The 23,556-nt window shown below is 41.0% G+C and overlaps 1 protein-coding gene across 1 annotated transcript; it reads left to right on the top strand.

Moving 5' to 3' along the window:
• Positions 1-5,168: 5,168 nt before the first annotated feature.
• EIF4G2 (eukaryotic translation initiation factor 4 gamma 2) lies at positions 5,169-17,574 on the top strand (the record flags this gene model as incomplete). The annotated part of the gene is made up of 23 exons (XM_080913020.1): positions 5,169-5,400; positions 5,720-5,731; positions 6,924-7,050; positions 7,459-7,524; positions 8,062-8,202; positions 8,970-9,072; positions 9,655-9,786; positions 9,879-9,945; positions 10,105-10,256; positions 10,587-10,697; positions 10,833-10,916; positions 10,994-11,092; positions 11,195-11,333; positions 11,449-11,609; positions 11,905-12,018; positions 12,607-12,732; positions 12,864-12,968; positions 13,069-13,284; positions 13,376-13,634; positions 13,770-13,974; positions 14,060-14,271; positions 14,361-14,482; positions 15,590-17,574. 23 exons carry the CDS (start codon positions 5,169-5,171, stop codon positions 15,653-15,655), a joined length of 3,051 nt encoding a protein of 1,016 aa, XP_080769146.1. The 3' UTR covers positions 15,656-17,574.
• Between the last annotated feature and the right edge of the window lie 5,982 nt (positions 17,575-23,556).

Genomic DNA, 23,556 nt, shown 5'->3' on the forward strand with positions numbered 1-23,556 from the left:
TGAATAAGAATGGCCTGTATAGGCTCATAGATTTAAATGTTTAGTCACTGGGAATGACACTATTTGAAAGGATTAAAAGGATTAGGAGTTATGGTCTTGTTAGAGGAAGTGTGTCACTAGGGGTGGGCTTCAAGGTTTTCAAAGCCATGTCAAGCCCATACATTTTCTGCTGACAGATCAGGGTGTAGGTCTGCCTGCCACCATGTTCTCTGTCATGATGATAACTTAATTCAGAGGGGAAGAATATTAATAACTGTCTTAGAGACTATTCATGTGATATTATGGCAAAGAATGTGCCTGCTTTTTGCTTGAGGCTAAAATGAAAAGTTTTGTACTAATGGCTGGCATTGGCAGGAAGAGATTTCAATATAGCATAGTGTTAGGCTGTATCTGTCGTGTGATTATTATTAGTCACTCCTGTGAATATCTATAATGAAAAGGAGCAAGATGGAAAAGAGAAGTACAAAATGTATAGTGTGAAGAGAGAAGGAGTACCAGGAAGTATACTGGAGCTTAGTGCAGTGCTCAAAGCAATAAAAAGTTTTTTTTTTTTAATGCCTGATGCTAAATGGGATAAATGGAGTAGTGAGTTGAAGGCAAGACCCCAACCTGCTAAGCTTCTAACATGTGAAAACGAATTAAAAGGAAACTTAAGTAGCAAAAAGGAACTATCAGCAACAGAAAGGTGTTGTAAATGTAATTGGAGGGGGCTAAGTTCCAGCCCCACTTAACTGCAGAACTTGGCAGTCTTGACTATGTGATTTTGATATTAGTGCCAGGGAATACAAGGAAGAGATTATGGAATCTCCCTCCACCTCTGACAGAAGCAACCATGATCAGACTTGTGTCGGGAATACCTGCATTGAGATCCAGGAAGGCCACTCTCTAAGAAACTGAAAGTGAAACCTTGATTTTCTTGGAGACCCCAATATGTTAGAGATACCGGAGTTATGGGATACCTGTCAAGAAAAGTTGCAGACTGGGTGTGGAACTAGTCAAAGAGAGAGAAGTATGTTGTAGTCATCAACAAAGCTGAAAAGACTTGGAGATCTGAAGTGTGTTTGACATCAGACGTAGAGATTTGGAGTTTGTCCTACTGGTTTTTGGCTTTGCTTTGTTCGGGTCATTTTCTCCCTATGCCCTTATCTCCCTTTTGGAATGGTAATGTATATTCTGTGTCACTAAGTGTTGGAAGTATGTAATCTGCTTTTGATTTTGGTTTACAGGGATTACAGAGAAGAGACTGACTTGAGTCTCAGAAGAGACTTTGAAATTTGTTGAACTTTTAAACATGATAAACTATGGGGACTTTTGAAATTGAAATTAATGTCTTTTTGCATTATGATAGAGCTACAAGATTATGGGGACCAGGGAGTGGAATGTGGTGGTTTGAACAGGAATTGACCTCAAAGACTCATAGATTTAAATGATTAGCCACTAGGGAGTTGAACTGCTTGAAAGGATTAGAGGGTGTGGCCTTGTTAGAGGAAGTATTTCACTGTGAGTGGGCTTTGAGGTTTGGAAAACCTATGCCAATCCCAGACTCTCTTTCACTTATAGATTAGGATGTAGCTCTCAGCTACTCCAAAACCATGCCTGCCTGCTGCCGTGCTCTCTGCTTTGATGGATGGAACTGTAAGCAAGCCCACAACATGCTTTCTTTTATAAGAATTGCCTTGGTCATGGTATCTCTTCATAGCAATAGGACAATACGGGTTTGATAGTTAATATCTGTTACTTCAGAAAGGAGGTGGCAGAGGAAATAAATGCATGCAGTAGAGTATTAGGTGTGAATGTTTTCTTGAGATTACTTTTGTATTTCTTTTGTATGTGTGGGGTAGATGGGTCACGAGTGTCTGCCACAGCACACCTGCTCAGGTCAGAGCACAACTTACAGGCATTGGTCCTTGGGACCAAACTCGAGCACAAACACAAGCGCCATTACTTGTTACTCTCTGGGCCATCTCAGTTGATTTGTAAGGGCGGCAATACCTGTCAAGCTGGCTCCCTGAGAGAAGGGAGTAGTGAAAAATAAGGCCAACAGAAAGGTGGGCTTAGCAGATTATAAAGAACTTAAAATTAAAAGCTGAGATCCCTGGGTTCAAATGTCCATTACCCTGCTTTGAAAAAGACAATTTCCATTTTCTAGTTTCCTTTCCTATGGTCTGCAAATACAATTTTTGTAATGTTCTTCTCTATGGTAGTAGTTGTAAAACTTAATTGCACCTGGAAATAAAATAAGAACCTTAAATACTACTAATGTCTGGGTTCCAAAACCAAATGTTCAGAATTACCTGGTCTAGGATCAGTAGCTGGGACCAAGTGTTCAAATGCAAGAGCCTGTGGATGACATGTCACTTTTAAGTCATAAGCAGCCCCACAATAGGCTCATGAGCATCTCTGTGTTGATTTTCTTATTGTGACAAAAATAACAGTAACAACTAAAGGGAAGGAATATTCTGGCTCACAATTTCAGAGGTTTCAGTCCATTAGGGCCAGGAGGGCACAGTAGCAGGAATGGCCTTGTTCAAGGTAATGAGGGTGTAAGATGAAGCTACAAGATCCGGAAGCAGAAAAGAGATAGACAGGAGTAAGTGTAACTAACAAAGGCCTGCCTCAGTTACAATTTCACTAGCTATGGTCAGCCTCCAAAAGGCTCTACAACCTTCAGAAAGTACCACTAACCAGAGAACAAATGCTCAAATACCATGCCTGAAAGGGACAATTCAGACTCATTATATATCAGTGACTATGCTATGTCCCTTCCATATATTATCTTATTCCATCATTACAATTCTATAAATGTCATTCCATTTACCAGAAGAGAACAAATTACTCCCCAGATCAAGTACTGATGAACTGAATCTGTTGAAGAATTTAAAACAACAAACTGGCTGTAAAAGCTAGAGAACATCACAAAAAGGTATCAAGTCAGATTACCTGCAGATAAATTCTTTCTCCCCAATCCATCACTTTCTCTGTGGCTAGGAATCAACCATGGACCTCAGGAAAGGTAGGCAAGTGCTATACCGCTCAAGGGAAAACATCCACCAGCTACACTTGCCCTGTGTAGGTTTCAAGGCCATATTTTAAGATTTTTTTAAAAAATGGGAATCTTTTCCTTGTATATAATCTCTTAATATTTCAGTGTCAAGTTGCTTAAAACTGACATGTGGCTCAAATCAAATAAGGCTACAAGTTTGCTTCTCTGATCAAGATGTTAGAAATTCAAAAGTGAGAGCTCTGGTCTTCAGCTACACAATTAGGGAATCCTTAAGCAAAAATGACAGCAGCGTGTGCTTGGAACAGTAACCAGTGAGGTGGGTGGTGCAGGAATCACAAGTATAGATAACACTTAAAAAGCTGAGGCAGGAAGATACTAAGGTTGAGGCCATTCTGAACTCCATGGTGAGAGGCTCAAAAAACAAAAGTAATGCTGCCAGAATTAAAACAATGTCAAAATGTGTTAAGTCAAGACTCTTGGCTGTTTTCCAGACTTGTTAGCATTGAATAAAATAAGCATATGAAGTTGTTTGGCTACATTTCTAATCCAATTATTTGAAATTTTATACATCTAAAATATGATGGAAACTTTAAACTTAAGAATCCTTATTTCTATGACTGAAAAGTTGACTTTTTTAAATGTTTCTTTCTTCTACCTTGGTTTACTCTGACAGCTCAGCACCTCACCTACCTGCATATAAAACTCATAAGAGTTTTGCAATTACTTGAAAAGACCTCTTTAAGATGTGTGTGTGTGTGTGCGCGTGTGTGCCTTCTCTTTTTATTCCATGTGGGACCTGGAGATTGAGCTCAGTCACAAGGCTTGGCAGCAAGTGTCTTTTTCAGCAGGACACCTTGCTGTCCCTTTAAAAAAATTTTTTTAATTAAATTCAAGTTTCTTATTTTAGGACTTTATATTTTAGTTTTTATGTTTTATTTATATTTATTATATGTATGTATAATATAAATACATTAAGGTATGTTTATACTTTCATTCCTTTAGGGCATCCATGCTTTAGAACCAAGTGACTATTCTTTGACACATACAACTAGTACAGTGAGTATGGCATTTTAGACCTCTGTGCTTCTACCACACAGATGTCTTTAGTGTATCATAAGGAATGTAAATCACTTGTGAAAAACTAAAATATCACATATATTTTACAAGTTTGAAGCCTTATAGAAGTTATACAAGCAAAATCTCTTGTATTTCAAAAATTGCCCCTTTCCCAAAAAGAAATTTTTTCATGTAAATAACCCCCAAATAAAAATGCTTTTTTTTTTTTTTTTTTTTTTTTTTTTTTTTTTTTTTTTACTGCTTTTAGTTTAAGTGAAAGCCTATTTAATAGTATTAATTCTAAGGCAAAGATCTAAGGATGCAAAAATTATAAAACCTTTAAAGCCACACTTATGAGACTTAAGGAAAGTACAATTCTCTGCTGAAAATTCTATTTAAGGACTAAGTCTTTCAACACCAAGACATGTCAAATTACGTTTGGGTCTTTGAATGCCCAGCTCTTGGGAATGAATTCCAAACCATGACTGTTAAAAACACACGTGCTTTAGTTAAGTCACCCTTTTTATTTATTAAAAAAAAAAAAAAAAAAAAAAAGCATGCTTAACAGAGATGGGGCATTTCTCGTTTACATACCTTAATTTGGAAAGCTAAAATATCACAAACAGTGGCATACATACATAACCCATCTTTAAAAATACCACCTGTAAGTATAGTTTGAAATGCTTAATTTTCCTATATAGCCCTTAAGTGAAATGAAAACACTGCGCTGCCCATCTTTAAGGTTTGTTAAAAATGAAGGAAAAACTTTTTAAAAAATGAGTTTGCAGTTTTAAATCTTCCAAGTGCCCGCGCTATACAAACACTTCTCAAACCAGTCTAGCATATTCTGGGTCAAGCTCGGTGACAGTAGGCCGAGCATTCTGAAGAAAAGATGCTTCTAGCCTGGCAAAGCCCTTCCTTTGATCCTTTTCTCGTTACTCTGCAGATGGAGGACCAACAAACAGAACGCTCTCCTATCGATGGGCACATGTCCCTCTTCAGCAAAGCTCCCAGACGCCAGACAGGCCGCGAGGTCATGCCGAGCTCTCGGCGCCAGGCCCGGGCGGGCCAGGGAGGAGAGACGAGGAAGAGGCTCTTCTAGACAAGAATGAGGCTCGGACTCCGGAACAAAGCGCCGGCCCAGGGAAGACCAGGCGGCCGGCCGACGCACACGCAGAGCTCCCGGCGCTACGCAAGAGTCCCGCAGCGCACTAGCCCGCCGCCCTTACGCCACTGGCTTGGCCCCAGAGCCTTCGCGAATATGGCTTTGCGCACTGCGGCGAGGCTGCGCTGCAACCGAGCTTGCTTGCTGGCTCCTCCCCGCCGCCCTGCGCGGATTGGTAGCGGACGGAAGCCCGGCTGCTGATTGGATAGCGAAGGAGCCACTCGGGGAGACTCTGGTGGGTCGGCCGCCGCAGAGTGATAAGTTCGGCTTCAGACACGCCTCAGCGCCAGCAGCGAGCCGGAGCTCTATGGAGGTGGCGGCGGGTACCAGGTGGTGGCTGCAGCAGCTACTCCTCTGAGCTGAGAGTTTCAAGCCGGCCCCGTCTCCTTCCTCCCCCTTCCCTCCCCCTTTTTTGTTTTCCGTTCCCCTTCCCCCTCCCTCCCTGTCCCCGACGACCGGATCCAGAGGAGGCAGCTGCGGTGGCAGCTGCTGAGTTCTCGGTGAAGGTGAGTGGAGTCGCCGCCGCGGCGGAGCGGAGCCCTCTAAGATGGCCGCCGCCCCTGGCCGCTTCTTGTCGAGTGGAACAAAATGGCGGCCGCAGGCGGAACCGGGCGGGGCGGCCTTTCCTCTGCCTCTGGGCTACTTAGAAATCTATGGCCTTTGCTCTCCTTCCCGTGCCGACCAAAGAGCTAGGCTGGCGTGTGGTAGAGTGGCGAGCGCAGCCGGGTTACTGACGTGTGATCCGGGAACAGCGTGCGAGCGTGGCAGGCCTCGCGCCTCGGCGGGAGGGACGCGGCCCGCGACAGGGCCCGGCCGTTGGCGCGGGACCAGCGAGGCGGACGAGTCCGGAGCCCGGCCTCCCGGCGGGGAGGAGGTGTGTGGGCCCTATTGCGAGATGCCCCACTCGGGCGAAGCGGAGAGGGAGTTTTTATGTCCCTTTGTGGGCCATGGCAGCCGAAGCCTTGTCAGCCGGGGGATTTATGGTGGAGGAGGCGGGTGGGCAGGAGGCCTCCTTCCTGCGGGAGAACAAAGGGCCAGCCCGGAGGGGGCGCCTCCCGCCCAGTCCTGGGCCCTCGCTAGTCGCCGGTCGGAAGCTGAGCCAGACTAGGCCTGGGGGAGGAACTCGCTGATCTTTTGTTCGCGCGGAGTGGGGCGGAGGTGCCTGCTGCCATGTTGTGGCCCCGGTCTTCCGGCGGCTTTCCACACGCGCCCTGTGTAAAAAGGGGTTATAAGGACGAGCGGAGGAGAAAGCTGCCCAACACCGGGTAATGAGGATCTGGCCGGCCTGTCACCACCCCGGCCACCCGTATTAGTACAGCAGACATTTCCCTATAGCACCACCGCCAGTGTTGGTAGCGTTTCTGTTAAATTTTAAAGGCCCCGTACATAATATGGTTGCTTCCTAGGCAGTATCCAGACTTCTTTTTTCTACAAAAACTGGGATTTTTGTTTTGGGGGGTTTTTTTGTTGTTGTTTGTTTGTTTGTTTGCATCCTTGAATACTAAGGGAATCCACGTGGTTAAACAAGATTTTGCTGTGTATTTGTGGTTTTTGACTTCGTTCTATTTTTAGTCTTCTGAGGGCTGCAATGCAGTGAAAGTTTAATCAGCTGCAGTGCTGAGAACTGAAATAAATTATGACTGGAAGTTTATAGCTCTGTATGGCAGTACCTAATTTTGGTGCTTTTTCTCTTTCCAGGCTTTTCTTTTCTACCATCCCCTCCCCTCCCCACCCCATCCATTAATATTATTCTTTTGAAGATTCTTCGTTGTCAAGCCGCCAAAGTGGAGAGTGCGATTGCAGAAGGGGGTGCTTCTCGTTTCAGGTATGGTTTGGGGTGTGGGTAGATGCATGGGAGGAGGTATTTTATTAAAATACCAGTCATAAAAGCCATTACCAAATCCCAGCTAATGTGCTGTGGTTCTAGAATTGTTTTTTTTTTTTTTTTAAGAGTAAGTGAATTACCTGGGGGCAGGAGGGATTTTGCTCGATGGTTAGGTATCTGCACATCGGTGTCAGAAGAGGGCATCATATCCCTTGGGACTGGAGTTAAAGTTGTGAGCTGCCATGTGGATGTTAGGAACTGAACTGCTTTCAACATCTGAGCCATCTCTAGCCTCTGGTTCACTTTCTTTTAGGCCAAAGTTCACTTTGTTGTGCAATTTCTAAAGTATAAATAGGTTCCCTTTCAATAGAGGCATAATTGGTATAGTAAAAATTTTCTTTTGAATAGTGCTTCTTCGGGCGGAGGAGGAAGTAGGGGTGCACCTCAGCACTATCCCAAGACTGCTGGCAACAGGTATGGTAAAACTTGTAAAGACAGTTAACTTTTGAAAACTGTCAATTTAATTAAAGACTTCTCCATGCCTAACAGGATAATTCTTGGGAAGTCATCAGTAACCTTGATATAGAGTCATAATTTCAAACTTTTTTTCATTGTCTTGGTTTATGTTTGCTGGTATTCCAAAATTACTCTCCCTGCTATAGGGTATTTGTGAAGTAGTCTGTGGAATTTGCTTGTTAAGCATTTTAGTATTAAGTCTCAAGGTTTGGTGCCTGGGCCAGCAGTTTTGGCATTGCCTGGGAACAAACATACATACATATATATTCAGAATTGAAAATTCTCAGGTTCTACCCCAAACCTACTAGTGCATAAATTGGGAATGGGCCTCCCAGAAGTGTTTTGTTGTGGGGAAAAAGTAAAGCCTAAGGTTTTGGTTTGGTGGCTCTTTCCAGTCTGTTAGCAGTTGTAGTGTGATATGGCATTTGTTGTGAGTGGATGCTGTGTTAAGTTTTTCTTAATTGTAAGCCACTTTATTGATCTTTTGTTAACTAGCGAGTTCCTGGGGAAAACCCCAGGGCAAAACGCTCAGAAATGGATTCCTGCACGAAGCACTAGACGAGATGACAACTCCGCAGCAAACAACTCCGCAAATGAAAAAGAACGACATGATGCAATCTTCAGGAAAGTAAGAGGGTGAGTGCCAAGGTTTGTTCTGAGGGAAGTAGAGGTGCGTTCTATTCTAGTATGTATACTAAAAATTCATCAGGCAGGATTTGGCAGGGTTCACTAGGCAACGATATTTTAAAGAATCTTAGCCTTTTGGTATGTGACACCAAAGGTTATTTGTTTACAACCCATAAGCTTATGCTGACATTTCCATGTTGATCTAGTGTGTAACTCAGTGTTGGGTAATTTAACAATCTTAACTTATGGTCAGTTCCATATAATGAAGACCTAGTGCTCTTGAATTTTTAAGGTTTCTTGTGAAACAGCAGGAAAACTCAGATATACCATTCAGATGTCGTAACTGAGGAGTGATTCCAACATTTCTGGATGAAAAATGAACAGTTGTATAATAGGCACACGATTTGCATAAACTCAAACCAGACAAAAGCCCTACTCCAAGCCAAGAAGCTGCTGACAAATACATGATGCTGCTGGTGGGATTTTTTTTTTTTTCTGGCATGGAGTGTCAGTTGATATATATCAGCCATGCTCCAAGGCATGATCTTATGCTCAGGAATAATACATATTTTTAGTTACTTTTTCTTACAGAACATTGGGGGGGGGGTGGAGAGTCAGAAAAGAGTATAATTTAAAAATACACTGGGATTCTCTAAAGTTGGGGGAGGCATTTTCTTGTTTCAGGATCTAGTAAAAGGAAAGTCACAATTTAAATAATTTTTTTAGGCTCAAAAAAAAAAAGGCTCTTTGTTAAATCACATTTTGTTTTTCCCCAGCATACTAAATAAGCTTACTCCTGAAAAGTTTGACAAGCTATGCCTTGAGCTCCTCAATGTGGGTGTAGAGTCTAAACTCATCCTTAAAGGGGTCATACTGCTGGTAAGTTTAAAATGTAAGATTAAAAGAGAGGGAAAAATTTAACAGACCCACGTTTAACTGAATTGTATTAAATAATGAGATAGTTCCTAGATATAGATAAGTATATGATATATATCTATCTGATATGAGATATATAGATATAACATACGTGGTAGATATAATTGAGTAATGATGCTAATAAAAAACACCTTTAATGGCATCAGTATTCAAGGGGTGAACCACTTGTTTTAGTTGATTATGCTGTCCAGAAGTAGTTGTTTTCCTTTTGTAAAAGTGGTTTTGGAAATTTTATGACAATTGGTGTCAAATTCTGGCATCTTCTACATGACTACCACAGTTGGATCCCAATTCTAGCATCTCTGGTTTATGATTTATAGTTGATTATTAACTGGGAAGGAGGTATATAACATGAGATCTAGTAGATTGTACCAGACGTAGTAAATGTTAAAAACGGGTTTTTTTCCTGGGGTGTCCAAATTGAGATTGTAATTTGTTTTGAAATGTAAGAAAGAGTAAGACCACTTAAAGGGGCGCTATTTCAGCTTCCAGTTCATGGTGATTTGTTTTTAATGATTTACATAGATTGTGGACAAAGCCCTAGAAGAGCCAAAGTATAGCTCGCTGTATGCTCAGCTATGTCTGCGATTGGCAGAAGATGCACCAAACTTTGATGGCCCAGCAGCAGAGGGTCAACCAGGACAGAAGCAAAGCACAGTGAGTGGCAGTTTTTGTTTCCTTTGTTTTGAAATTAATTTGAAAGATTTTTTTTTTCCTACAAAACCTATAATAACTTTGTTTTCAAATAGACATTCAGACGCCTCTTGATTTCCAAATTGCAAGATGAATTTGAAAACCGAACCAGAAATGTTGATGGTAAGAATTTAAGTTTGTTATTAACTACTGCTGGGTTTTTGTATTACGTGTGTGTGTGTGTGTGTGTGTGTGTGTGTTTGCATTCCGTGGCCTAAGTGTAGAGGTCAGAACACTTACAAGAGTGGTTCTAAGTTTCTTTATTTTGTTTGCCTCCCTCAGTCTATGATAAGCGTGAAAATCCCCTCCTCCCTGAGGAGGAGGAACAAAGAGCCATTGCTAAGATCAAGATGTTGGGGAACATCAAATTCATTGGAGAACTTGGCAAGCTTGATCTTATTCATGAATCTATCCTTCATAAGTGCATCAAAACAGTAAGTATGACTCGAGGTGTAGTTAGTGGCTTAGGGATGAGGAAGTCAATGAGAGACCATTCTTCCTTGGAGAAAAGTAGGCAGTTACTTACATTTTGATTACTAGAGATGACCTTGAGAATTTTGTAGTGTGTTTTTATAAAGTAGAAATAGAACAGATTGCCTGTGTTAAAATTCTTAAAGGGTTTCTTCAATGCAGACCAGTAAGAAAGCATTGTCTTAATATGCTTTAGGAATTAGAAACGAGTCAGTCCAAATCTAAGGAGGAAAAAGTACATAAGCAAGAGTAACTTACTTCTTTGTAAATTGTAACTAACGTGTTCTTTGTAGCTTTTGGAAAAGAAGAAGAGAGTCCAACTCAAAGATATGGGAGAGGATTTGGAGTGCCTCTGTCAGATAATGAGGACAGTGGGACCTCGATTAGACCATGAACGAGCCAAGGTATGTTATCGTTGAGAACTATGTAAACAGTTGCCTCTTGTGACGTGGGAGTATTTGTTCTGATCACAGTTCATAACATCTTAAGTAGTACACATTTAACTTATATCTAATTGTGTATTTTTATCTCTTTATCAGTCCTTAATGGATCAGTACTTTGCCAGAATGTGTTCCTTAATGTTAAGTAAGGAATTGCCAGCCAGGATTCGTTTCCTACTGCAGGTAAGATGGTTTTTAACGTTAGAAAGTTTGGAGTTTTCATTTGGAATAGTAAAATAAAAATATTTTAAAATTTACAGGATACCGTAGAGTTGCGAGAGCACCATTGGGTTCCTCGCAAGGCTTTTCTTGACAATGGACCAAAGACGATCAATCAAATCCGTCAAGATGCAGTAAAAGTAAGATTTTTGATTTCTTGTTAACTCTTAGAATTGGTATTGTTTTGTATTGTCTTTTGTACTGGGAGAATGGTAGTATATTTAACGACTTTCTTCGCAAAGGATCTAGGAGTGTTTATTCCTGCTCCTATGGCTCAAGGGAGGAATGACTTCTTCCTGGAGGGACCGTTCATGCCGCCAAGGATGAAAATGGATAGGGACCCACTTGGGGGACTTGCTGATATGTTTGGACAAATGCCAGGTAATCTTAAACACAAGCAGTGGTTTTTTTTTTTTTTTTTTTTTTTTTTTTTTTTTTTTGGTTAAACTAAAGGTTAATGTTTAAATGAATTTCTAAGAATTGTCTGTATTTTAAGGGAGTGGAATTGGTACTGGTCCAGGAGTTATCCAGGATAGATTTTCACCCACAATGGGACGTCATCGTTCAAATCAGCTCTTCAATGGCCATGGGGGACACATCATGCCTCCCACGCAATCGCAGTTTGGAGAGATGGGGGGCAAGTTTATGAAAAGCCAGGTAAGGCATTGGTAGTGTTAAGACTAGCTTTAGGTCTTTTGCCTTTGCTGTGTTTAAATAAAGCTGAGTTTTGATGCTTTTTTTTTTCTCTTAGTATATGTCCATCAAACAGTTGTTTCAAATTGAGTAAGATGCTTATCATTAAGATTAGTTAAATCACATCACTTTATTCAACAGATAGGTTAGATATTCTTCCCTGTTTCACCTTTTCTGGGCAAAGCAATGGCTTGGCTCATCCCTTTGGTACTTGATTGCCATAATTTTTATCTAGACTTTCTCTCCCTTTCTGAAATAGGGGCTAAGCCAGCTCTACCATAACCAGAGTCAGGGACTCTTATCCCAGCTGCAAGGACAGTCGAAGGATATGCCACCTCGGTTTTCTAAGAAAGGACAGCTTAATGCAGATGAGGTACATTTGCCTACATTACTTCTATGCAGTAGTTTGTCAGTGCAGAGATCTCTTGCCCGATGATTATAAAAAGACGCGAAAGAGGACTTAAAGCTGGAATTCTTTTCCTTTTATTCTCTACTCTTTTTGTCTTTAACTTCTACTTCCCCCTCCTTGTTTCTCCCTCTCTCTCCCTCCCTCCCTCCCTCCCTCTTTCTCTGGATGTCCAGCGTCCTATGAGCGAAGATTATGAGATATGAGGGCAAGTTTCTAAGTCATTTATATAGTTATGAGAAAATGGTAAAGATAATAAGTAGAGTAAAGGGTTTATCTGCATTGCTGATATTGGGAGAGTTTTAACGGAACAAACAAGGTTTGTGATATTTTTTTTTTTTTTTTTTTTTTTTTTTTTTTTAGTATCTCACTTTTTAAATCAGGTATTTTTTTCAATAAGTTAAATTTATGTGGCATGAAATAACTTAGTTTTTGGAGAATTATATCTCTGCTATAATAGATTTGTATAGTTAGTTGTGGGGTATTGAAAGTGTTAATAGTCACGTTCATTAGCTCTATTAACTTGGCTGTGTGTTGATTTGTTTTCAATTATAGATTAGTTTGAGACCTGCTCAGTCGTTTCTAATGAATAAAAATCAGGTGCCAAAGCTTCAGCCCCAGATAACTATGATTCCTCCCAGTGCACAGCCACCTCGCACTCAAACGCCACCTCTGGGACAGGTATGGGCCCCAAAGTATAGTGTGCTTCTCAGTGTCCTGGAAGGTGTGTTTCCTTCACTTTGCTTCATGGTAGTGCTGTTCTTTCTGGTTTGTTCCATTTTGATTAAATGTGTTATGTTTCTTGTTTTTAGACACCTCAACTTGGTCTCAAAACTAATCCACCACTCATCCAGGAAAAGCCTGCCAAGACTAGCAAAAAACCACCACCATCAAAGGAAGAACTACTAAAACTGACTGTAAGTTTTAGAAAGTTATTTATGATGATTTGTAAATGAATCATCTCTGTTGTTGGAAAACATTGAGGGTAGGGAATGCTAATGGAAATTGTATTCTTAGGAAGCCGTTGTGACTGAATATCTGAACAGTGGAAATGCCAACGACGCTGTCAGTGGTGTGAGAGAAATGAGAGCTCCAAAACACTTTCTTCCTGAGATGTTAAGCAAAGTAATCATCCTGTCACTTGATAGAAGTGATGAAGATAAAGAAAAAGCAAGCTCTTTGATCAGTTTACTCAAACAGGAAGGGATAGCCACAAGTGACAACTTTATGCAGGTAGAACATTCAGTTGATAGTGTGGGAAGGTAACTTTTTTCAGTTAAGATTACTGGAAATTAATAAAGCTGTTTTGGCTATTCTTTACAAGGCTTTCCTGAATGTATTGGAGCAGTGCCCCAAACTGGAGGTTGACATCCCCTTGGTGAAATCTTACTTGGCACAGTTTGCAGCTCGTGCTATAATTTCAGAGTTGGTGAGCATTTCAGAACTAGCTCAACCACTGGAGAGTGGCACCCACTTCCCTCTCTTCTTACTTTGTCTTCAACAATTAGCTAAATTACAAGATCGAGAATGGTTAACCGAACTTTTTCAGCAAAGCAAGGTCAATATGCAGAAAATGCTGCCAGGTAAGAGCCAACTTACTTAACACTAAATGGAGATTTGGGTCCTTGAATGGGTTTTTGTTTGCTAAGAAATCATTTGTAAGGCTCTGTCTAGATAAGGCCAACCTGGTAAAATGAGAAATCGCTTTGTGTTTGCAGAAATTGATCAGAATAAGGATCGAATGTTGGAGATTTTGGAAGGAAAGGGACTGAGTTTCTTATTCCCACTCCTTAAATTGGAGAAGGAACTATTGAAGCAAATTAAGCTGGATCCATCCCCTCAAACTATATATAAATGGATTAAAGATAACATCTCTCCCAAACTTCATGTAGATAAAGGATTTGTGAACATCTTAATGACCAGGTAAAATGAGTAGTTCATTTTCTAGAAGTCTAATAGTGTGTTGAACTAGACAACTTTGGGGTTTCTAATACAACTTGCTGTTCAGCTTCTTACAGTACATTTCTAGTGAAGTTAGCCCACCCAGCGATGAAACAGATTCTTCCTCTGCTCCTTCCAAAGAACAGTTAGAGCAGGAAAAACAGCTGCTGCTCTCTTTTAAGCCAGTGATGCAGAAATTTCTTCATGATCATGTGGATCTACAGGTCAGTGCCCTGTATGCTTTGCAGGTGCACTGTTACAACAGCAGCTTCCCAAAAGGTGAGGTGACTGTTCAGGATTCAGGGATTGAGGTGCAGTCTGAATAGCACTTTGAATAATGAATTATATGCTGTGGGTTTTTTTTTTAGGCATGTTACTTCGATTTTTTGTTCATTTCTATGACATGGAAATTATTGAAGAGGAAGCTTTCTTAGCTTGGAAGGAAGACATAACTCAAGAATTTCCAGGAAAAGGCAAGGCTTTGTTCCAGGTAAGTGCTTTAACAGTTTTTTGCTGTTCACTTGGCTTGATTCATGTTTTTTTTTTTGTTTGTTTGTATTTTAAATGGCCCCTTTTCTAACTTGAGTCTGTCCAAAAGTATGCTGGTCATCACTGCTACAGTTAAGTAAACAGACAGCAAAATGAGATGGAACAAAATCATAGTGGGATGTACATAAAGGTGTTAAATTAGGTGACAATTTAGGTGGTAAAGCTATTAACATGGTTAAAGGGTTAATTAAACTTTAGGTGAAAACAGAATATTTTTATGATCTATTTTGTTTTTGTTTTTTTCTGTTATTAATGGTATTAGAGTCCTAACAGTGGAACTTGACATCAAGGTATTTGAGTTTAATAGTAGGATCTCAGTTTGGTACTAAAGGTTCTTATGTATTTAGCACAATTCAGATAGTTCTCCACTAGTCTTTTTAGGCTTTGAATTTGAGAAACCCCTGGTTTTATAGTTTCTAAGGTTTGTAGGCTACTTTGTGAAGATCATTCTTAAGAATTAATCTCTACTCCTAGTTTTGAGACTCTTAAGATAATTCTGGTGTGCATCTTGGCATGTCCTTCCTATCTATTTGGTTTAGAAGAGTTGCTGTTTTGGACTAGTTGATGACTACAGTATTCCTGAAATGCCATTGTAGAGTTGTCAAGCTGAAGTGTAAGACTAGTTTAATTAATTGAAGGGTGGTAGGTGTGGTACGTGACCTTGAAGTCTAGCATTTTGGGAGTAGGACAGTGTGTAGGTTCAGAGTTGTCCTCAATTACAGGATGATTTTAAGGAAAGCCTGGACTGGACTGTGAGGTCTTGTCTGGTAGGCAACTGGGGAAACATCTCAGCAATTCAGAGTACTTGTAGCCCTCAGTTTCCAAAGGTCCAAAGCCCCTTTCTGGCTACTGTGGGCCCTGCATACATGGTACACAGGTATGTCATATTGGTAAAACACTTGTACAGTCTTTTAGAAGGCTATGAAAAAGATTCAGAAGATAAAGACCAATGTTCTGATCCTAGAATCCACTTTCAGTGTATATCCTGAACCAAAGCTTAATTTTTTTATGCTGTACTAAGTCTTACTAAAACAAATGTAATTTACAGGTGAATCAGTGGCTAACCTGGCTAGAAACTGCTGAAGAAGAAGAATCAGAGGAAGAAGCTGACTAAAGAACCAGCCAAAGCCTTAAATTGTGCAAAACATACTGTTGCTATGATGTAACTGCATTTGACCTAACCACTGCGAAAATTCATTCCGCTGTAACGTTTTTCACAATATTTAAAGCAGAAGCACGTCAGTAAGGTTTCCTTCTGCATAAGGTTTTTGTAGTGTGATGTCTTAATCATAGTCTACCATCAAATACTTTAGGAGTATCCTTAATGTTTAGATAGAATATTAGCAGCATGCAATAATTACATCCTAAGTTCTCAAGCAGAGGCAGTCTATTGCAAGGACCTTCTTTGCTGCCAGTTACCATAGGCTGTTTTAAGTTAGAAAACTGAATAGCAACACTGAATACTGTAGAGATGCACTTTGCTCAGTAATACTTGAGTTGTTGCAATATTTGATTATCCATTTGGTTGTTACAGAAAAATTCTTAACTGTAATTGATGGTTGTTGCCGTAATAGTATATTGCCTGTATTTCTACCTCTAGTAATGGGCTTTATGTGCTAGATTTTAATATCCTTGAGCCTGGGCAAGTGCACAAGTCTTTTTAAAAGAAACATGGTTTACTTGCACAAAACTGATCAGTTTGAGAGATCATTAATGCCCTTGAAGTGGTTTTTGTGGGTGTGAAACAAATGGTGAGAATTTGAATTGGTCCCTCTTATTATAGTATTGAAATTAAGTCTACTTAATTTATCAAGTCATGTTCATGCCCTGATTTTATATACTTGTATCTATCAATAAACATTGTGATACTTGATGTAGTTGTACATGACTTCAAATAGTATCTGCAAAGTTATGGAGAATTGTTCGGTTTGTTTTAAGGTATGGCTTTATCTCAGTTTTAAGAACTTGGGAAATTTTAATTTCATATTCTTAATCAGTAGTGATTCAGCCTGTAAAGTAACATTCCTTAATTCAAATCTTAAGTTTTTTTCACCTTAGGACTGTTCCCTATTAGTCTAGTTCTAATGTGAACTATCAACTTAATCTGACCTTTACCATTAGACCTGTGTCAACTCTTTGGCTCTGCTTTCTAAGCACCTAAGGAATAACTTGCCTTATCCACCAATCTCTTTACTGAGGTACCTGTTTAGCCCTTAATCTCCATTTATTCTTCACAACAAAACAACCAGAACAAGAAACTGAAAAGCAGAACTGCTGCATGCTCTAAAACCCAACAGACTTGTAAGTCATCCTAAAATTGACTCCCTCTCACTGCTTTTCGTCGTTCTTACCCTTGTATGTTCACTTACTTCACCTGGGATAGTCAGTGGTCCCCTTACCCTTTAACCTTCAGGTGTGGTGTAAACATCAAAGAACAGCCTTTTTCTGCTGAGACAAGTTTATATCTGTCAAACTGATGCAAAAGAAAAATGTTCTTTGGCATGAAGTCCAGAGAACAGTAGACCACAGAAACAGACTGGGTGGTCAAGTCCTGTGTCCCCTGTCAAATATCTGTTATGGGGTGTCACCATCTACTGGTGACCAGAGCCCACTGTAAGAATAGAAACAGATAAACCCTGCTGCCTCCGAGCAGAACCATGGTTGACTTTGGTGGTTCTTTGTCATCAAGATTTGCAGTAGAGAGACTGGGAAGAGCTGATTGAAGTGGATAGCCGAGGAGATCCGTCCTACATGTAAGCCCAGCCTGTGGTCCACTGCACTCACCCCTTGGTGAAAGCAGAGCTCCAAGGAGTAGTGTGATGTGTCTCCAGTCATAAGGGCTGCAATAATTAAAGATTTAAGAGCAAGTCAAAATAAGGTTCAGGATCCAAATTGTTGTGGATAAAGATTGTCTCTGAGTCTGAAGCTTGATTGACTGCATGGTAACTAAGTTAGGGCTAACAACTAATTAACTGATCTGTGTATTCCCCATTCACTAGACAAACTAGTAATGAATAAATGCTTGGAGAGTGACCTGGGCTTTTCTTCTTTTGTTACACCACTTGATCTTAGCATTACATAATGCCTCCAACCCATTATTTGGCTTTCACAGTGTGGTGGTAATACATAATGTACTATATATTAAATAATTACTATATAATCTTATATGCATATTGAAAAGTGAGTACCTTGAAAGGCACACTATAACTGGACTGCTCATGGTGTGGTAAGAGTCCTTTCACATAACCCCAAAATGAGTATCCTGGTGGATGTTGTGAATCAGCTATAGCTCTCAAATGTTAAGGTAAACCAGGAGACAAAAAAAAAAAAAACAACCTGGTGGACACACTGAAGCAGTGATTAAGTGAGAATTTTGCCCCACCAACGGAATGACTATAAGGCTCAGAAGTAGCAACACCTTAAGGGTAGCTGAAACCTCTGGAATAGATTCTGGTTAACCAGAACACTTAGGGGGTAGCAAATGAAAACACTCGCAAGGATAGAAGGGAGAAAGCTGTAAGTGCTGCCACTTCAAACAGGCCAGGGAATCAAGCCACTACCTATAGGAAGAACCTTCCTTCAGGCAGAAGAAAACAAAAACCACAGGCCCTGAGGTGCTGTTGGATGTTAAACAAGGTTTGGGTGGTTGAGCAGATGAAGGTAGCCTGACACTGAAGAGTCGTTGAATCACTGCTAGAACCAATCTATTCAAAGTAGAATGGGCAGTCAGAATTATTTAGCAGTGATAATACTAAAACATCTTGTGAAATTGGTTATTCTAGTCAACAGCCAACACTCACTGATCATTTAGTATGTCAGATCAGAGTAGATGTGATTCATTTCCATCTAATCTTCCAGATACTGTCCTTTAACTGATGAGGAAACAAACTTTTTTTTTAAATATTTATTTATTATATGTAAGTACACTTTATCTGTCTTCAGACACACCAGAAGAGGGCGTCAGATCCCGTTACAGATGGTTGTGAGCCACCATGTGGTTGCTGGGATTTTGAACTCAGGACCTCTGGAAGAGCAGTCAGTGCTCTTAACCGCTGAGCCATCTCTCCAGCCCACAAACTTTTTTTTAAGTCATATACCTTGTCCAGGAACTTTACATAGTCCCCACACTTGGAGGCTCTTCAATGGTGCATTTAATGAAATTGTAAATTGTGCATTATGGTTCAAGTTACTACTCACTTCTATGTTCAGTCTGAGACACCCCAGCTCAAGGATGATGCCACCACAATCAAGTGGGTCTCCAGTTAAAACTTTCTGGAAATACCCATAGATTTACTTAGGTGGTAATTACAAACTTAATCATGTTTTGGCAAGAAAGGTTAACCATCATATCCAGAGACGATTTGTGCCTGTAGGATGAGCCCTTTTTAAGATTTTGTGGGTAAGTTGTGTGAGGAGGGAAGGTGGGGGCAGGGTATTGGGACTTTTTCAGAAGTCCTTTCTCTTGTTTGGTATTTATGAGGAAGGAGCTCTCTTGTTCTACAGCACAGCAATGAGTTTCAGTCTGATTGTCCTATGTCCACTTTGCATCTCATCGTAGGAGTGCTGGAATTGCAGACCTGAGCCACCACAGCTGGCTTTAAGGCTGGTTCTTAGGATTCAGTTCAGATCATCTGGCTTGAGCAGTGAGTGCCACGCTACCAGCCCTTTTTTCTGTACCGCGTCCTATCACGGGCAGGACTTTATACTGGCTAAGCACTCCAAGCACTCCTGTGTGACTTTTACTGGAATGGAAATGTGAACAAATGTCTGTTCACCCCAGAGAGAACCTCGACGACAAAAAATTTCATCCAAGTCTAATTTTGGGGATTTCTTTTTAAAGATTTATTTGATTATATGAGTACACTGTCACTGTCTTCAGGCACACCAGAGGAGGCATCAGATCCCATTGTTAAGGTTGTGAGCCACCATGTAGTTGCTGGGAATTGAACTCAGGACCTCTGAAGAACATTCAGCCCCTCTTAACCACTGAGCCATCTCTCCAACCTTATTGGGATTTCTTAAAAGCATGAATGAGGTTTCCAACACTTGTCTCTCTCTGCTTCCTGACTGTGTGACCAGTGACCTCACCCTGCTGCCACCATTCCTTCCCTATCATCATGGGCAGAGCATATATGCTCTTGAAGTGTATCCCAAAATTAACCCTTCCCTCCATAAATGGCTTGTTAGCTATTTTGGTCTCATTAACAAGAGTTACTGGTGGTTTGAATGGGAAATGTCCCCTGTACATATATCTGCAAACTTGGTCTCTCGGTGGATTGTATTACTTGGAGAGGTTAGGGGAGGAATTATGTCACTGGGGGCTGGACTTGGACATTTATAGCCTTAACCCACTGCTTCCTATGTGCAGCAGAAATTACATCAGCCAGCTCCCTGCTGGCCACCTGCTGTCATTCCTTCCTCACCATATGGACTTCAACCATAAACCAGAATCAACTCTTGAACGTTGGCATGTATGGTCATGGTATTTTTTCACAGCAACAGAAAAGTGAGACAGTAACTAATGCACTGGACTTGTGTAACTGGGTTGTAGTCACCTCAGGGTTGGACCCTAAGACCGGGGTGCTGCATACTTAGTCTTCTACTGCCCCTGTGAGGGGCCAGAGTGTATACCCACACCTCAGAAAGCTGGGATGTGACCTCGCTTGGGAAAAGTCTTTGCCAATGTGACCAACGAATTCCTGAGGATGACCTGTGGTTCCGTGTGATGATGTCCTCACAAAAAGAAACACAATGTCACTTAATGACAGAGACAGGAAGGATGCCACTAGACATGTAGAGGTGCCCAAGATGGAAGGCAATACTAGAAGAAAAGTGTCTCTTCCTCCGCTAGACAAAAACATTGCTTTTAAGACTCCTAATTACTGCAGCCCTGGGAGCCTATTTCCGCTGGGCTTGCCCCAGCACCTGCTCCTCTCAAGGACCATGCCTTCCAGCTCACTCCCTCCTCCTCCAACTCCAAAGCCGCTTCACTCAGATGCAAAGGGTAAGGGAACAGCAGAGACCAGTGGTAAAGCTGAGCCCCAGTACAGTTCCTCACATGATGACTTCCAACCATAAGGTTACTTTATTGCTACTTCATAATGGTGATTTTACTACTGTTATGAATCAATGCAAATGCCGAAGGGGTCCTGACCCACAACTGGGAAACTGGTGTAGACAAACCGAGAGTATGACGTGAGCACGTGGGCAATGCTGCTCTAGTCTCAAAACTCTGACGAACTTTACAGAAGTCATCCATTCTAGTGATGAAAAACTAGAAAGTAAATCAAAAAGGAGAAGAAAATAAGGTGATTTTACTAACAATTTCTATAATTTGGTGGGGAATGACTTTTTGAGTTTAGGATTTGAGGAGCTTAATGTTTATATAATTTATAATACAAAATTATAAAATCAGATGCAGGGCCTTCAAGGAGGCCTGAGTGAAAATTGTGTGAAAATCCTTAACCATAACAGGCAAATGGCAGCAGGGCAGGGGGTGGGAGGCTGCCAATATGTCTGATTCAAAATGTATAAATTAATGGCATGCTAAGAAATAAAAATCTGCGTATGCTCCTCAGGAGTTGACCACAAACAGCTCTTCAAAACCTCAGGCAGGAAAAAGAATGTTTCAAGCCCTGAGATGGAGATGTTATCTATCCCAATTCAGAAAGTAGGACGGCACAGCTGTTCAAAAGTCACGTCTCTCAAGAGCCTGAACTAAGAATTGAATAGCTCGAAAGCCTGTATTTTCTTCTAATGCAGCAGATAAATTTGGAGCTTATCCCAGGCTGTGGAGGCCCACGCTTTTAATCACAGCACTCAGGAGGCAGAGGCAGGTGGATCTCTCTGAATTAAGACCAGCTTGGTCTACAGAGCGAGTTCCAGGACTAAACAGAGAAACCCCTGCTCCAAAAAATATTGGAGTTTATTTCCAAATACACTGGGGGAACCCCAGATACAGCCATCTGTGCTGACCATTTTGTGGTATTTTGTTTGTTTCCAATGCTGGAGAGGAAACCTAGGGCCTTTCCAGGCTAGGCAAGACTTACTACTAAGATACAGTCTCCTCCTAATTACTCTTCAGAAAAGAATGAAAATCCAGCTCTCCCTGTTTCCAGCCACACAAGGCCCTTCAGTTACTTGTTTTGGACAACTTTTGGGAATGACACATTCTGAAATTGTTCCAACCACTGCTGGTCTGTGATGCTCACAAAGGCCCTTGAAAGAGTTGGTTTTTAAAGAAATTGAAAGACTTTTAAGCACTGTTCTGGGGTCTTGACTGTACAATCTCAAGAGTTATCAGAAGCCAGAACAAGCATTTTAAAGGACTACTTTTTAAATACCTACGTATTTACTTAATTGTGTGTCTGTGTTTTATGTATGATTTTATGTGCGTCATTTGCTTTCAGTACTTGTGGGGGCCAGAGAGGGCATCATCTCCTGGACCTGAAGTTACATGTGGGTATGAGCTGTTACGTGGTGCCAAGAATTGAATTCATGTCCTCTTTACCACTGAGCTATCTTTCCAGCCCAGGACATGTTTCTTTTTTGTCGTTGTTGGTCTTCTTTTTTCGAGACAGGGTCTCTGTCTGTTCTCTGTGTAGCCTTAGCTGAACTGGAATTAGTCTGTAGACCAGGCTGGCCTCAAACTCAGAGTTCACTTGCCTCTGCTTCCTGAGTGCTGGGATTAGAGACACGCACATCACCACTGCCTGGCTATTTTTATTACTTTTAATTATGTTTATATCTGTGTGGGGTTGCACGCATGGGCTAAGGTACCCATGGAGGCAAGCATTAGCAGATCTCCCTGGGGTTGGAATTACAGGAGATTGTGAGCAGCCCAGCATGGGCGCAGGGAACTGAACTTTGCTCCTTTGGAAGAGCAAACTGAGTGAGCCAGCTCCAAGTACTTTTAAAAGCAGTACATAGAATGGAAATAGTACCCACCTACTGGGTAAATGGGAAGGCCAGCCATCCTAATGTGAGGCCTAGAGCTCAGCATGTTTATAGATGTTCAGGGACAAAGATTCCCAAGGCCTGGACTTTAAGCTACACAATGGTGATGTTTGCTCAAAAACCACAGGGCAAGCTGCTCAATGGTAAAAGTTTGGTGCAGAGTTTGAATGAAATTATTTTGTGAAATGTGGACAGAAAGTACCAGTTATTGACATATATTAATGTAATATATGCTTTTAGATGTGCATTTTAACAGAACAATGGTGAGATATTAGTAACTGAACTATTCCACATACCTCTCCCAAAGGCTTACAGATTTGAGTTAATAGAATACTATGTTAATTAATAAAGCGTGCATGTTTGTGCTTATGTATGGGCTCATGCAGGCCATGGTGTGCATGTGGAGACCAGAGGACAACTCTATTCTTCCACCTCTTGAGTCCTGGGGTGAGGGGAAGGCTTGCTGGTAAGCACCTTTACCTGCTAATCCATCTTTCTGGCCCTCAAAACACTTGTGAGCAGAGAGAAGACCTTCACAGTATTACCTCATGACACATGGCTGCTGTCTCACAGTTCCCGTGCCAACGTGACTCCAAACAACTGACCAAAACAGCTAAAAAACTTCCCAGTGGGAGAGAGGATGAAAATACTACACAGACCTCAGTACAAGAGCCAAGAGTCAGATTGCTGTCCAGAGATTCCATCATTAGATAAATGTGTTTGTGTTTGAGGCTGAGTCTCACCAAATGTTTGATCCTTCTGCCTTTTGCTGATAATCCTAGGTGGCTGAGATTAGCCACCATTCCGGTCAAGAAATAGAGCAACAGCAACAACAAAAATAAGTGGGGGTTGGGGATTTAGCCTAGCAAGTGCGAGTCCTCAGCTCTGAAAAAAAAAAAAAAAAACTTTTTTTTTTTTTTGCTAAGTCTTATTAACTGAGAGACCTTGGAAAATAGATATAAGAGATATTAGGTCTATTCTTTGCTGGAGCTGGGACCCTGAAACCTGACTGGGAACAGCTACGGCTTAAGGAAAACAGACTCGAGTCAAAGCTAAGAC

This window comes from Micromys minutus (genome assembly GCF_963924665.1).
Source record: "Micromys minutus genome assembly, chromosome: 2".
NCBI classification, from domain to species: Eukaryota; Metazoa; Chordata; class Mammalia; order Rodentia; family Muridae; genus Micromys; species Micromys minutus.